Genomic DNA, 14,247 nt, shown 5'->3' with positions numbered 1-14,247 from the left:
AAGAACCAACTTCGAAACTTACAAGGATCAGATTAGATTTAGAGGAATACGATTTCGAAATAGAGTATATAACAGGGAAAAATAACTACGCAGACAGCCTTTCAAGAATAACATTACATCAACTAAAGAACCTATAGACAATACCCATATATTAGCTATAACACGAGCTCAAGCAAGAGAAATAAAGAAAGAAGCAAGGCAAACGAAGGCAGAAAGTGAACTCGCACTACAGCCAGAAGCCCCCAGACAGACAGTAAGAAAGGTACTAAATAATTTAGAGGCGCATAGACTACCAATTTTGTCTTTTGGAGCAGAACTAATCTCACCAAGACTGAGCATTAGGGTCAAAAACAAAATAAAATGCAACAAGAGCATAGCCACAGGATTCAATCATTTCGATTTAAACCAAATGTTGGCACAGCTTGATAAGCTGGCGGTAGAGAATGCAGTACATAAAGTAAAAATATACGTAAAAGATATTATTTTTAAAGTGTGCACAATTGAGGAATTTATTAAACAAGGAAACAAAATATTGAAGAATGTAGAAATATACATATGTGAAGTACCAGAAACAATAGAAGATGACAAAGAAAAACACAGGTTAATAGAAGAATATCATAATCATCCGATATTTGGAGGACACTTAAAGAAAAATAGACTAATAAAGAAGCTAAAAGCAAGATTCAGATGGAAAAATTTGGAAAAAGACGTAAGAAAATACGTTAAACAATGCCATGAATGTCAGATTAACAAACCGAAAAGAACACATGTCAAAGAAGTCGTGATATCGGACACTTCTTCGAAACCAGAGGACACAGCGTACATAGACACGATAGGTCAATTCACTAGAAGCAGTGAAGACAAAAAAGAGCGGCAAGAAGAAAATAAGCCCAAAACAACATCACAACACTTTAAAATAGGAGACCTAGTCCTGGTAAAAAGGGAAGAGAAAGGTAAGTGTAATAGTCTTTATGTAGGCCCCTTCACAATAACAGAGGTAAATAACGTTAATTGTAAGATCAGAATGGAAAACAATAAAATCAGGGAAATACATAAGAATAGACTATATGCTTACAATCCGAGAACACAGTGAGTGACACGGTGAGTGAGTGGAACGGGAACAATGTTGATAACGAACATTTTTATTTTTTTGTATTTAATTATTAGTTATAGGAAATAAAAACTTAACTTGTATTTATTAAAACGCAGTAAGCAGTTGGTGGTACTATCAGAAAATTTTCTTCCTTTTCCGTAGTCAGAAAATTTTTGGAGGGAAGGGGAAGATGTATTGCGACACACTGCATCTCAGTAATCATCTTATTAAGACAAATTCTTTTAATAATTAAATGTCTTTGGTAGAACAAATACGTTTGTTTATAATAAATACGATTGACCTATATTACCACATCAATGTATCGGTGTTCGATACAAGGTCAGTTTGAAATAACAATTAGTATTCGTTATTTATAATCTAGTCGATTCAGCACTTTTAATAAAAAAACACTCTCACTATTATTTATACCAAAACAGTAAACAGGGGAATCCACTTTTAGTTCTACTTTCATGGCGAAAAGATTAGTCATTGGTATTTGAGATCCCAACGGGAAAACATCACGGCTACGAAATATTATACCACCAGCTCTTTACCGTTATTACTCCAACGTACAAATAAATGAATTTACAGTGAGTAGTGTTACTTTTTCAACCCTTATGGTAGGGGGTAACCACCCCTTAATTATCTGAGGTGGTTCAGAAGGCGGGAACCACCATAGGTTCCTTCTGGAATGTTCTGCCTATCTCTAGTTATCGCATGGTCTTGCATCTATACGGTTCTAGTAACAGTCAGTGCCGAAAAGCTTCTCGACTTCATCGAACAGATCTATGAGGTGCAACCGTTATGTGAGTTTGGTCGGAATTAACTCTTTCGTTACACTGCTCCCCTCTTAGGATCCGAGCGTCCCGATCAGCAACTCTAGATGAAGGCACAGGATGGCGGAATCTACAGGACTCTCCGGCTCTGCATATAGCCTTCAAGAAGAAATAACAGTCTACTGTCTTTGAAGGGTACGACATCTTCGGATTACTGCAACACACAGTAATCCGTGCGCCGGTTTCTCTGAAGATCACTTCAAGCATTCACAATATTTCAATCCAGATTTTTTAGTACATGGCCTATTTTTGGTAAAGAATTTGATGTCATAATTATTATACACGATTTTCTTCAAATTAGTAATTAGTTAGAGCGCGCTAATAACCGGCAAAATAACGTAAAAGACGAAAATCATATTAAATTGTGTGATAAAAACCTTAGAGTAGGGAGGATGTCGGGGAAGTGTAAAGGCCGCGTCTCACCATCAAATAATTTGATCAAACAGTTTGAGCAAACTTGACGTACTTGAGGAAGTACGTCAAAGTGACGTCACAATTGCAGTTTTTTTGAAATTCTAAAAATCTGTGCTCTCACTATCAGTCTAGTTTGATCAAATTTTTTGTATTGAGTTGTCTAACTTGTTTGTACTTTATTTAAAATTAAAATTTTTCATTATTATCCACAATGAACACTCAGGATGTGACGTCACTAACTGTCACTTTCAGTTTGCTCAAACCAGTTTGATCAAATTATTTGATGGTGGGATGCGGCCTTTATGGGTTTATCAGAAATTAAATCATTTTTTGGGCGTTAGGCGCTTACCTAGAATAAAAAATGTGCCCTCTAAATGCCCCTAATAACACTAGTCAACAAAAAAACAAAAAAAAAATTGCGACTGATGTTAAAATGGCTGTACCGGGGAGTCAAGACCGCGTCCCACCATCAAATAATTTGATCAAACAGTTTGAGCAAACTCCGGAAGTACGTCAAAGTGGTGTCACAATTGCAGTTTTTTTGAAATTCTAAAAATCTGTGCTCTCACTATCAGTCTAGTTTGATCAAATTTTTTGTATTGAGTTGTCTAACTTGTTTGTACTTTATTTAAAATTAAAATTTTTCATTATTACCCACAATGAACACTCAGGATGTGACGTCACTAACTGTCACTTTCAGTTTGCTCAAACCAGTTTGATCAAATTATTTGATGGTGGGACGCGGCCTTAAAGTGTCCTGAATGCGAATTCAAACACTAAAATTTTCCACCACGTATAGATTTTGAATTATCTTCTTCTTAAGGTGCCGTGCATTTCTGCGTAGGGGTCTACGCATACATTGTCTTGTCAGGTGAAATGTAAGAATGCATCAAATATTGCTGTTTATTATAAAAATTATTTTATACTATATACACAAAAGTTCAGAACTAGACACAAAAACCATAGTAAGTCTTTTGTAGACAATTTTCTGCCTATCCCATTTTTCCCATAACACTATGTGGATTAATGCAAACACACATTTTATCCTGCATAGGAAAAAACTAAGATAGCTCCTGGTTACGGTTCCTAAATATTGTAAGTTTTACTGGCTAGTAAATTCCATTTAAAAAAAATCCTCTATTAATGTAGAACCTAATAGAGTTAAGCATATCCTTTGGGCAAGTGATACGGTTTCATAATCAACTTAATGTGAACATTAACTAAAGTTCACTTTAACGTTGACATTTACCCATATGAATTGCATTGACAAGGGTACCAACTTAAAACTTAAAGTCCACTTTAACTGATTATGAAACCGGGCGTTACGCCCGGTTTCATAATCAGTTAAAGTGGACTTTAAGTTTTAAGTTGGTACCCTTGTCAATGCAATTCATATGGATAAATGTCAACGTTAAAGTGAACTTTAGTTACGGCCGGTTTCACAATCTGTGGTTAACCCTAGCGGTCAACTAACCTCTACCCTTGGTCTAACTGACAGATGGTGTTTCACAACCACAGATTCAGTTATGATTAGTTGACCGTAAGCTTTGTTTTATTTTTCTTATGTTGGTATGAAATTATGGAAAATGATCACCAGAAATAATATTTTTATGGAAAATTATTAGCATATATTATGTACATTGACCAGTTTTGACATTAGTTATTCCGTTATTTGTAAAATTTTGAAACTCCATTTTGTGATTTACACTTACCTTACCATTCTGGATTGTGGTGATTGTGGTTCTGGTTTTCTCCATTTGCTTTGCTAGTGCACGTTGTTGTTTTTTTTTCTGCAGAGTGAATACATTGATCAATAAAATGGAACCTGCAAACCCTTTGAAAAGGTCGGCAAACTTTACGCCAGAGGAGGAGCAGGTTTTAATATCACTCTGCATGAAATATCGAAAAACCATCGAAAACAAGGAAACTAACGCTTTAACATGGCGCCAAAAAAATGGTGCATGGGTCCGCATTGAAAGGGAATTCAATGCTACATGTGGGGCAAGTGGTTACCGCAGCATAAAAACATTAAAGGAGAAGTATTTGAACTTAAAGAAGAAAACTAAAAAACGTATTACGGAGAATAAACTCCAATTGAAGATGACTGGAGGTGGCCCCTACACAGACAAGCCATTGTCTGAAATTGAAATGGCCGTATCAGATTTAATTGGAGTGGAAACATTGCATGGGACGGTACCCTCTTATGATAGCGACAACAACAGAGGTATGTATCCATTTAATAAAGTTAATTATTAAACATTAAGTCCCGGTCTTTTCACTTCGGAATAAGTTATTCGGAGGTTTATTTGACAGATTTACATGTAATCTGCTGGATAAACTTCCTAATAAATAGTTATTGGGAGGTGAAAAGACCGGGCCTAAATTTATTAAATATTATTTAATAAAGTAATATTAAATAACACATGAAATAAAAAGAAATGAAACTAGTAGAGTTGGAAATTATCAATAGAAACCTATAGTTTAGTCTAATGCTTCTCGTTTGTTTGGAGCTGCTGTAATATGTCGTATGTTAATATTATACATGGATTATAGGGCATATGACGAAAAAGCTCAAAACAAAAATGAGAAGCATTGAAAAGTCCTATGGATAGTTTCCCACCAAAATATCAAAATGGCGATGAAATATATTTCATAACTGTAGAGTAATTAACTATTTTACTTTCTATTTTGATAATACCTTATTAATTATAAAATTCAAAATATAGAAAAATGCAAAAAGTCCTTTTTTATAGCTTATACTCTGAGTACATAGCACATCAGAATATATTGTATTAATATTTTAGTTATAATTTATGCATTTTTTTTAGCCAACAACATACCTCAAGAAAACATTGTCCTAGTTGTAGAGGATGAAAAAAAGGAGGAAGTTGCAGAGGATTTTGATTATGCAGTACAGGGTGAGGTTTTTGAAGATGAGGAAAAAAACTTACCATCGACCTCTACAGGTTTTAGGGGAAGTTGGGAGACATATTGCCCCAAAGATTTGCAGCAACCCATATCGGAGAAGTTGGCTACTCCAAAAAGAGGTAAGGTATAAGCTAATATGTATTAGTTACATAGAAGTAAAAACTTGTATTATAATGGTATAATTTTTTTTTAAAAAGTCATCCAAATTGTATAAAAAACAACATAAGAACATTTTTGATCTAGTCAGATTATTCGCTTTCAAGATGAGTAACGAGGCCAGATTCGTGGGTTTTTCGTGTCATCACACTTGGTATTAAACGAACATGAAACCGACATGAAAACCCACGAATCAGGTGTCTGAATCTGGCATCGTTACTAATCTTGAAAGCAAATGAACTATAGTTGAAATAAATGGATGACTTTAAAGTTTTAATAAACTTTATATCATTATACAAATCGAAAGTTTTATAACTATGGTATACAGCCAACCACTCCAGGCACTCTCCCTTTAATTTCTAATATGTACAGTGGAACCCCGATAAGTCAGCCTCCAATAACCCGGAAGTCCGGCTAACCCGGACCGATTTTCATCAGACAAAACAATTTTTCAGTTTGACTGAGTTTTTTACCGTAAAATTAACAAAACTGTATACAACTGTGCATAATTTAGATAATAATAACTTATGATTTATATAATAATATCTGTGCATAATATGTATTTCATGTTTTTACAATTATTATAATGGAGTTTAGGCTGTAAGCATACCTTATTTTATTAATGTTTACCATGTTCTCCAGCTAACCCAGATTTTCGATATCCCCGATCAGCCTCGGTCCTGATTAATCTGACTTATCGAGGTTCCACTGTATTGATTATTTACAATTTATATATTTATAAACGGGCAATCACCCAATTAAAATATAATGTAAACATTATTAATAAAGCACAAAAGGGTAAAATAATGATTTGTTTTAGGAGGGAAATCAAGTGTCAAGATAGATGAGAGAACGAAAGTTTCCAAAATAATAGACACAAAGTCCGGCCAATTGATATCAAAAAAAATTGAGTTCGTTGGTTTTCAAAAAGAAAAGTTTGAAGAAGAACACGAACTCAGAATGAAAAATTTGAGGTCAGATGAAATAATAAAAGCTAAGAAGTTAGAATTATTAGAATTAGATATTCAAATTAAAAAGAAACAATTATCACTGTTAGAAAATTAGGTACCTACTTTTAGTGCCTACTTTTCTAAGAGTAGTAATTGTTTAATTTTAATTTTTTTATTAGGTTAAATTATATTTGTTTAGGACTGTTTTTGTATATATGTTTTAGGCATTTCATATTTAGTTTTGTAGATTAGCTTAGAATAATTATTTTTACTAGTTAATTAAGTTTTATTTTTAGATTGATATTAGGCTAAATTCTTATATTTGTTTAGGACTGTTGGTTGTACATATATATTTTTTAAACATTTTATTATTTAGTTTTGTAGATTACTTACATTAATTCTTAATTTTATTTCACAAAATGTATTTTTTATATTTTAATTTAAAATAAATGAGGGTTTTTCACTCAGTGTACTCAGACAACTGATAAACAAGTATGTCTTTACTGAGTACCAGGAGTTTCCCTCCTTTTAAATAATTGTTTATTTCATAAAACCTTTTCTTACCAACAATATAAAATTAATAACACATTTAAAATATTAATATTATTTATTTAAAAAAATATTACATAATATATTACATTATATAAATACATATATTACATTATATAAATACATATGATTAATAACAGTAAAATTCTCGTGAGACTTCATAGTAAATCACAAGGGAAAACCAGGAAAAACCTGTGATACTATCCCTGGTTTTCCCTTGTGATTTACTATGAAGTCTCTAACGCGAGAATTTTACTGTCATTGCATTTGGTTGTCTTTTTAAAAACAGATCACATGCTATAATTTTTTTTTGTGACGGATATTCTTGAGTTATGGTTGATTTCATGGTAATCGAATGAACTATCTTTCAGTAAGTCGTCCCAGGAACTCAACTCATAAATATTGGCAATATCATTTTAAAGTCTTCTACTTTCAAATGTATAATATATGTCTAAATTGCCAATATAAATGAGTCAGATTAAATAAATTATTAGAAGAATTTTTTACTTAGCAACAACATTTTTGTTTATTTTAGTAATATTTTGTATTTTGACAACAGCACCCGCTTTGGGCGTCGAAACGTTAATAAAATTATTTTTTCATTTTAATTGTGGCTTATTTCCCATATAAATAATTAATCATAAAAATGCCACAAGGAAATAGCTTCAGAACAACATAAAACATATATTACGTTTCAAATTCACAGAGACCCCAGAAGTATGTAAGTAAAGATACAGAAAAAAATAAAACTATCAATGTGTCAACGTGATGTCCTGGTATAGTTGTTCCATTTTATCTTTGCCCATGTGTTATCATTTATTCTCAAACAAATTAAATCAAAACATATGTTCACGTGTATAATTGTGTATGCAGCCTTTCAAGTATTATGTAACGCAGGTTGGGGGGGGGGGGGGGCTCAAAAATTGCGTTACGCAGCTAAACGCCCATTGGAGTGCGTTACGGAGGGGGGGTCAAAAATCGCGTTAAAAATACTTGAACGCTCCCTGTACTATATACTACACACATTGACATATGTTTTAATTTAATTTGTCAGAAAATTAATCATGACGCATGGGCAAAGATAATGTAGTAGCTATATATTTTTGGCATAAGGGAATGGCAAAAACTGTTTAGTTTGAAATTATGTAGTTTTTAAATAAAAAATATTTTTAAAATTAAAGTAAAATTATTAATTAAGCATAAATTTTGTTTTTGATTTATTTATGGACAGCCTTGCGTCAAATCACACTCATTCTATTCGTTATAACAGCTCTATTGCACCAAAAACTCGTACTCGAACAGAAGCTTCAACTAACACAGGTTAGTGCAGTTGCCACAATTTTCTCAATGTGTATTCTCTATGTCCAGCTGAACGATTTATGTACTGTATATATATTATTACAATGACATACAGTAAATGTCATTTAAATATAACCCTAAACATATTTGTACAACGTATTATGAGTTTTTGAAACGTGCAATTTTGGAATTTCCTTTTTTAAACAAAACTGAACATTATTATGTAGTAAAAAAATGTGAAGTTCCCTATTACCTGATATATATTATAAAATAGATTTACAAGAAATAAAAAGCACACTGAATACTAACTAAACATAAATATTCACTGAAGTAGAACTGTCTTTTATATACACTTATGTTACCAATTTACATAAGAATGTAAATTCTTTTAAATATAAATGAACTATCTTTCAATAAAGTCGTCCCAGGAACCCAATTCGTAAATATTGGCAATATCATTTTAAAGTCTTCTACTTTAAAATGTATAATTATGTCTGAATTGCCGATATAAATGAGTCAGATTAAATAAATTATTAGAAGAATTTTTTACTAAGCAACAACATTTTTGTTTATTTAGTATTATTTTGAATTTTGACGACACCCGACTTGGGCATCGAAACGTTAATAAAACATTTTTTTAGTAAAATTGTGGCGTATTTCCCATTAAAACTAGTTAATTACAAAAATGCCTCAAGAAAATAGCTTCAGAACACCATAAAAGAATACCTTTATATTATATACTACTGGTATATACAAACAAAGAAATATTTAACAAATGTATAAATTTAAACATTTAAAATACATATATTATGTGCATTTACAAAATACATTACTTTTAATATAGCATGTGTAGTGTGTTGTTTTGTTTCCAATCCATTGTTTTGCATTTCATATTTATATCTATGTTTTTTATAATTTTTTATTTAGTCAAAAAAGTCAGGCACTAAAATATGCAACTCATAAATATTGTCAATATCATTTTAAAGTTGTCTAATTTAATATGTATAATATATGTCTGAGTCAGATCGATATGAATGCGTCAGATTAAAATAAAATATTAGAAGATTTTTTTTTTACTAAACAACAAAATTTTTATTAATTTATTAATATTTAGTATTTTGATAACAACTTCCGAAGTGAAAGTTGAAACTTCAATAAATTTCATTTTTAACTTAAATTGTGGCTTTTTTCCCAATAAAATAGTAAATTACTAAAATTCGAATTGTCATTCTCTGCACATTTTAAGATGCAGAATACATAGCAGAACAGAGTGGTGAATTAGTCTACCAGGAGATCTATAACTGCATCCATGACTTGTTCACTGTGATACTTTAGCGAACTAGTTCCTTTTATACCTACAAAAGCGAATACAAATAAAACGAAAGTAAAGACGATTCAAATTGGATTACAGAACAGGGCTTCATCTATGTGCTTATACATATTTCAGCTTTAACTTAACTTCATTGGAGCACCTGTGTAGAGGCACTTCTCAAATATGTATAAGCACATAGTGGAGGCCCTGTTCTGTAATCAAATCTGAATAATCTTTGCTTTAATTTTTTATTTGTTTGTAAATGAAAATAATCCACATGTACATCAAGAGCAAGCATATAAACAAATGTTGTCAAAATAATGGTTTTTCTAAAAACCAAAATTATTCAACATAGAATCAAACCTAGAAAATCTCAGAAAGTTAAGATAAAAATGAGAATTGTATAGATATGAATTATAAAAAATATAATAGTCAATACTTAAGCATTTTGCTTAAACAAATTAGAACTCCTGAGATCATAATATAAAAGGTATGGAATTAATGAATAATTACAAAGTCACAAAGAAAATTTTTCGTTTTTTGCAACTAGAGTTGAGCAAAATAATTATTTATAAGATTATATCGTCTTCTATTATTAGGATTTAATCTGTTATCTAACAGTTCATCCATATTTGGTGCATTAACATTGTTGGCAAAACGAATTGCTCTTTCTTGCTCTTGATGCACTGGTGGATCATTTTCATTTGCATCACAAGCTATATTGTGCAGAACAGCAGTGGCCACTATTATTGGCTGAACAGTTTCTAATTTAACTCTGAGTCCCATTGCTAATGATGGAAATCTCCGCTTCCATACTCCATATTGTCTCTCTACAACATTCCTAGTCCTTATCTGGGACTCATTAAAAAGTTGTTCAGCAGCGTTTGTGACATGGGCTAAAGGTTTAATTAAATAATTTTTAATGGCATAGCCACTATCTCCAAGTAGGACATGTTCACCAAAATGACCTTGTTCAAAAGATGCACATATATTTGAATTTCGAAATATATGTGCATCATGAGAAGAACCAGGCCATCTAGCAACAATATCCCTTATTTTCAGATTCGGATCTGAAATCGTTTGAACATTAAAGGAAAAAAAGTTCTTTCTGTTCCTAAAAGTTTCTGCATTAGCCCCTCCTGGAGACTGAATTTTGATATGGGTGCAATCAATGGCACCTATGCACCTAGGAAAACGTGCTATGTTATAAAATTGTTGCCTTATTTCATTAATTTCATCACCTTCAGGCATTCTTATGTAAATTGGTAACAAATTTGCTAAGGCTACACTTACTCGTTTTACCACTCTACTACTGGTTGATTTACTGACTCCACAAAAATCACCAGTAGTACGCAAAAACGAACCATTTGAATAAAAATTCAAAGTTAGCAGTAACTGCTGCATGGGTGTAAGGGCATCATTCCTAAAATGACATATATTTAAAATATATCCTAATCCATTTAATCTACTTACCAGTCTGTAGGGTGAGAAATTGTATCCTCAATTTGCTCCAAAATATTTTCCACTGTGTTCTTGGAGAGTCTAAACCGACAGAAAAAATCTTCCTGGTCTAATTCCTCGAAATAATTAGGTCTGTGCCTAATTATTCGCGGTCTACCAGCTTCCTCGTCACTGCTAAAAGCATTAACATCATAATCCATTATCTATATCTGATTTGTCTGATTATTTTAAATAATTTCACTGTTTTTAATCAAATCTGTCCTGTCAATGTCAAAAAAAATTCGAAATTAGGTTAGGATAACCTCTGGTCAAGAGCTTAACCATCACTCCATCCTCTGGTTAAAAATTCTATCAGTTAACCACAACTTCGCCGTTGACCTGATAATGTGAAACGCATATTTCGGGGTAACCTCTGGTTATCTCTTAACCACAAGTTAACCTGACCCTGTGAAACCGGCCGTTAATGTTCACATTAAGTTGATTATGAAACCGTAAATCATGTAATTCGGCTTGTTGGATGCAATAAGGTGTTTTTTCGTCGCTTTCGGGAAAATAAGAATCATTCTTTTCTGATACATCATCGGGTTTACTTTTATCGCCATATATTTCCAAATCTTCTTCCCATAGTTTGCCGGGGGTTCTGGAACTGGTAAGTCTCCATGGAAAACCGGTTTTATTGCTGAGATAATATCTGGATATTCAATTTTATGCTTGCCTTTCCTTGGAAATCCAGACACTTTTGTCATGCAAAAGTAACAGTCGTTAAAACGATTTAGAACTAATAAGTTTAAATGGGTAGGTTTACTGATTAAGGATTACCTTTGGGTTAGTTTTTATTTAAATGTTAATGTGTTATTCGTAGACATTAGATATCCCAGTGTTGTCAAATTATGCACAATTTTTAGGAAAAACGTTGATTTGATAACATCACTCACCGATATATTACAAATGACTGTTTTAAAAAAATTTTAGTAAAATACTCATAACTCAAAAATCGTAACTCATTTTTTTTTATCATAACTCAAAAATCTTACGTGTTAGGAACTTTTTATCATCATATTGTCGAGGAACCGCAAAGTGGGCGACGCCTGGTGGCGAATTTGAAAAGCGTCGACTCAAGGAAAACAATTGACTTTGCCATTCATTTGTGTACATATTTGCGGTCAGTTTATGTTGTAATTAACAATAATTTCGACTTAAAAAAACTATTGCAGTGTTCCTCAGTATGCATTCCTATTATACTCTACGTAATGACCTAAATTAACCAATGCCAAATCACACATTTTGTTAATTTAACGTTTCCTAGGCAACCAAGTGACGTCAATAACGTCGAGGAAATGTCAGTTTATGGTTGAATATATACACGTGCTTGAACATTACGTCGTATAAACGTCTTTTGTAGGTGATTTTAAATACGTAAGATTAATGACGTTAAAATACGTTTAAAAACACGTTTTCATTTCACACAGCCCAAGTCTGACGTCACAAAAATGGGAGGAGCTTAAACAGTTAATGCTTATAAATGTTGTATATTGACATGACATTGATCTGATTATTTATTGTTTATATGCTTTGTGTGGTAAAATAAGACTTGGTGTTTTGGTGTTTATTTTCTGTTAATGAACAAATTATTATGTGTTGTTCACAATTCTTTTTGATTTAAAGGACAGCGGTACGTTAAATTAATATATTATGCTGGATAATTTGTTAATAAATTATCTATTAGTTTATATGTTGTTTCAGTTTTGACACAGTAAGTATACCTATATAAAAAGTGAAAATTCTATAATGTTGCATTGAGGGTATTGTAATTTGATTGTAATTCTATACATTTTTTTATAAAGTCTTCCACTTGGTTTTACTTTTAGCCTGTAAGCTAAATTTAAAACAGTTAAATGAAAAATTGCAATACCAACAATGCCCATAAGAATAATTATTGTGTATTTTTAAAACCATAAAATGAAAAATAATCTAAAAAACGACAAAAACTACGTTTTTGATATCACGTATCTAAAAGGTGATAAAAATGACGTCAGTTATGGTGGGACATATTCACGTGACTTTCGACGTAGAAAAAACGTGATAAACTGACGTGGTTTGGTGATAATTATGACGTATTTTCAACGTTTTGTAAACGTTATTTGGTTGCCTGGGTTGTATTAAACGTAGTATTTTTTAATGTTTAAGCGACTGCAACATTAAATAAATAAATAAAATGTAGTATATATTCTGTACATAGAATGTACATTGTTATGCAAAATATCCCGACCACTTCGTAATTTCCAGAACACAATTATTATAAAATAAATTCACCTACTTAGTTTCCAGTTTTTATTTAATTAAAAATTGTTATCTGTTGGTGTAATATAAACTGTAGTGCACCTATTAATTAAATTAAAAACAAAATTAGAAATCCTAAGATAGATTAATAATTTTAGAACGCTGTGTGATTATCGGGGCGCCAGATTTTTTTATGAAAAAAAGGTAAAAACAAATCAGTAGTTAGCATCAAATTTTAATGAATGCATACAGATTAAACATAATTTTGAGTCGTCTTAAGATGTCTTAGGCCCGGTATTTTCACCTCCGAATAAATATTTATTAGGAAGTTTATCCGGCAGATTACATGTAAATCTGTCAAATAAACCTCCGAATAACTTTTATTCGCAGGTGAAAAGACCGGGCCTTAGTTGCAAAACTTAGTGGTTACTTTTTGGCAAAACACTCCTGTAAATGATTTTAATTTAACGTTTTAGAACTGTGAATTCAAATGACAAAATGAATTGTTTTCCTAGAGTTGTCGTCCATCTTTGAAATTTTGAGTGCCCTCTGTTGGAATTTAATTTTGCGAATTCATGTTCAGAGAGCAAAAATGATCAAAAACAGCATTTTGCAGGTTGTAATCTAGCATAGCCACCTCTACTTTACAAGCCATGAAGAGAAAAAGGCAAACCGCAAAGAAAGACCGCTTTCGAAACTACGATTTTAAAGTACAAATTCTGGTAAAATTTATAGTATTTTTTGAGTCGAACAAGAAAATATTATTAATTGGAAGTTTGTACAAAATAAATTAAAAGTAATTCCTTGTAAGTAACGTTTATTATACAAAAAAAACCAATAACAAGAATATAAACGGGATTCATTTTTTTCGAATCCTAAGAAAACTAATAAGTATTTTTCAAAAATTTAAACGCAGAGTGAAAGATTACGTTAGGACCAAGGACCGAAAGTTCCTGAAAACTTCTATGT

General features: G+C 31.8%; 2 protein-coding genes across 2 annotated transcripts; one reads left to right on the top strand and one right to left on the bottom strand.

Moving 5' to 3' along the window:
• The first annotated feature begins 3,771 nt into the window (after positions 1 to 3,771).
• On the top strand, positions 3,772 to 6,913 carry LOC126882010 (uncharacterized). Its single transcript, XM_050646782.1, has 3 exons — positions 3,772 to 4,567; positions 5,172 to 5,390; positions 6,248 to 6,913. Exons 1-3 carry the CDS (start codon positions 4,162 to 4,164, stop codon positions 6,490 to 6,492), a joined length of 870 nt encoding a protein of 289 aa, XP_050502739.1. The 5' UTR covers positions 3,772 to 4,161; the 3' UTR covers positions 6,493 to 6,913.
• A 52-nt stretch (positions 6,914 to 6,965) lies between these two features.
• Positions 6,966 to 11,744, bottom strand: LOC126882009 (putative nuclease HARBI1). Its single transcript, XM_050646781.1, has 2 exons — positions 11,011 to 11,744; positions 6,966 to 10,960 (listed from the first exon to the last, which is right to left on the bottom strand). Exons 1-2 carry the CDS (start codon positions 11,196 to 11,198, stop codon positions 10,084 to 10,086), a joined length of 1,065 nt encoding a protein of 354 aa, XP_050502738.1. The 5' UTR covers positions 11,199 to 11,744; the 3' UTR covers positions 6,966 to 10,083.
• Between the last annotated feature and the right edge of the window lie 2,503 nt (positions 11,745 to 14,247).

The sequence above is a fragment of the Diabrotica virgifera genome, chromosome 3, assembly GCF_917563875.1.
Source record: "Diabrotica virgifera virgifera chromosome 3, PGI_DIABVI_V3a".
NCBI lineage: Eukaryota > Metazoa > Arthropoda > Insecta > Coleoptera > Chrysomelidae > Diabrotica > Diabrotica virgifera.
Note: the sequence above shows the minus strand (reverse complement) of the source record. Positions and strands in the feature narration are given on the sequence as shown.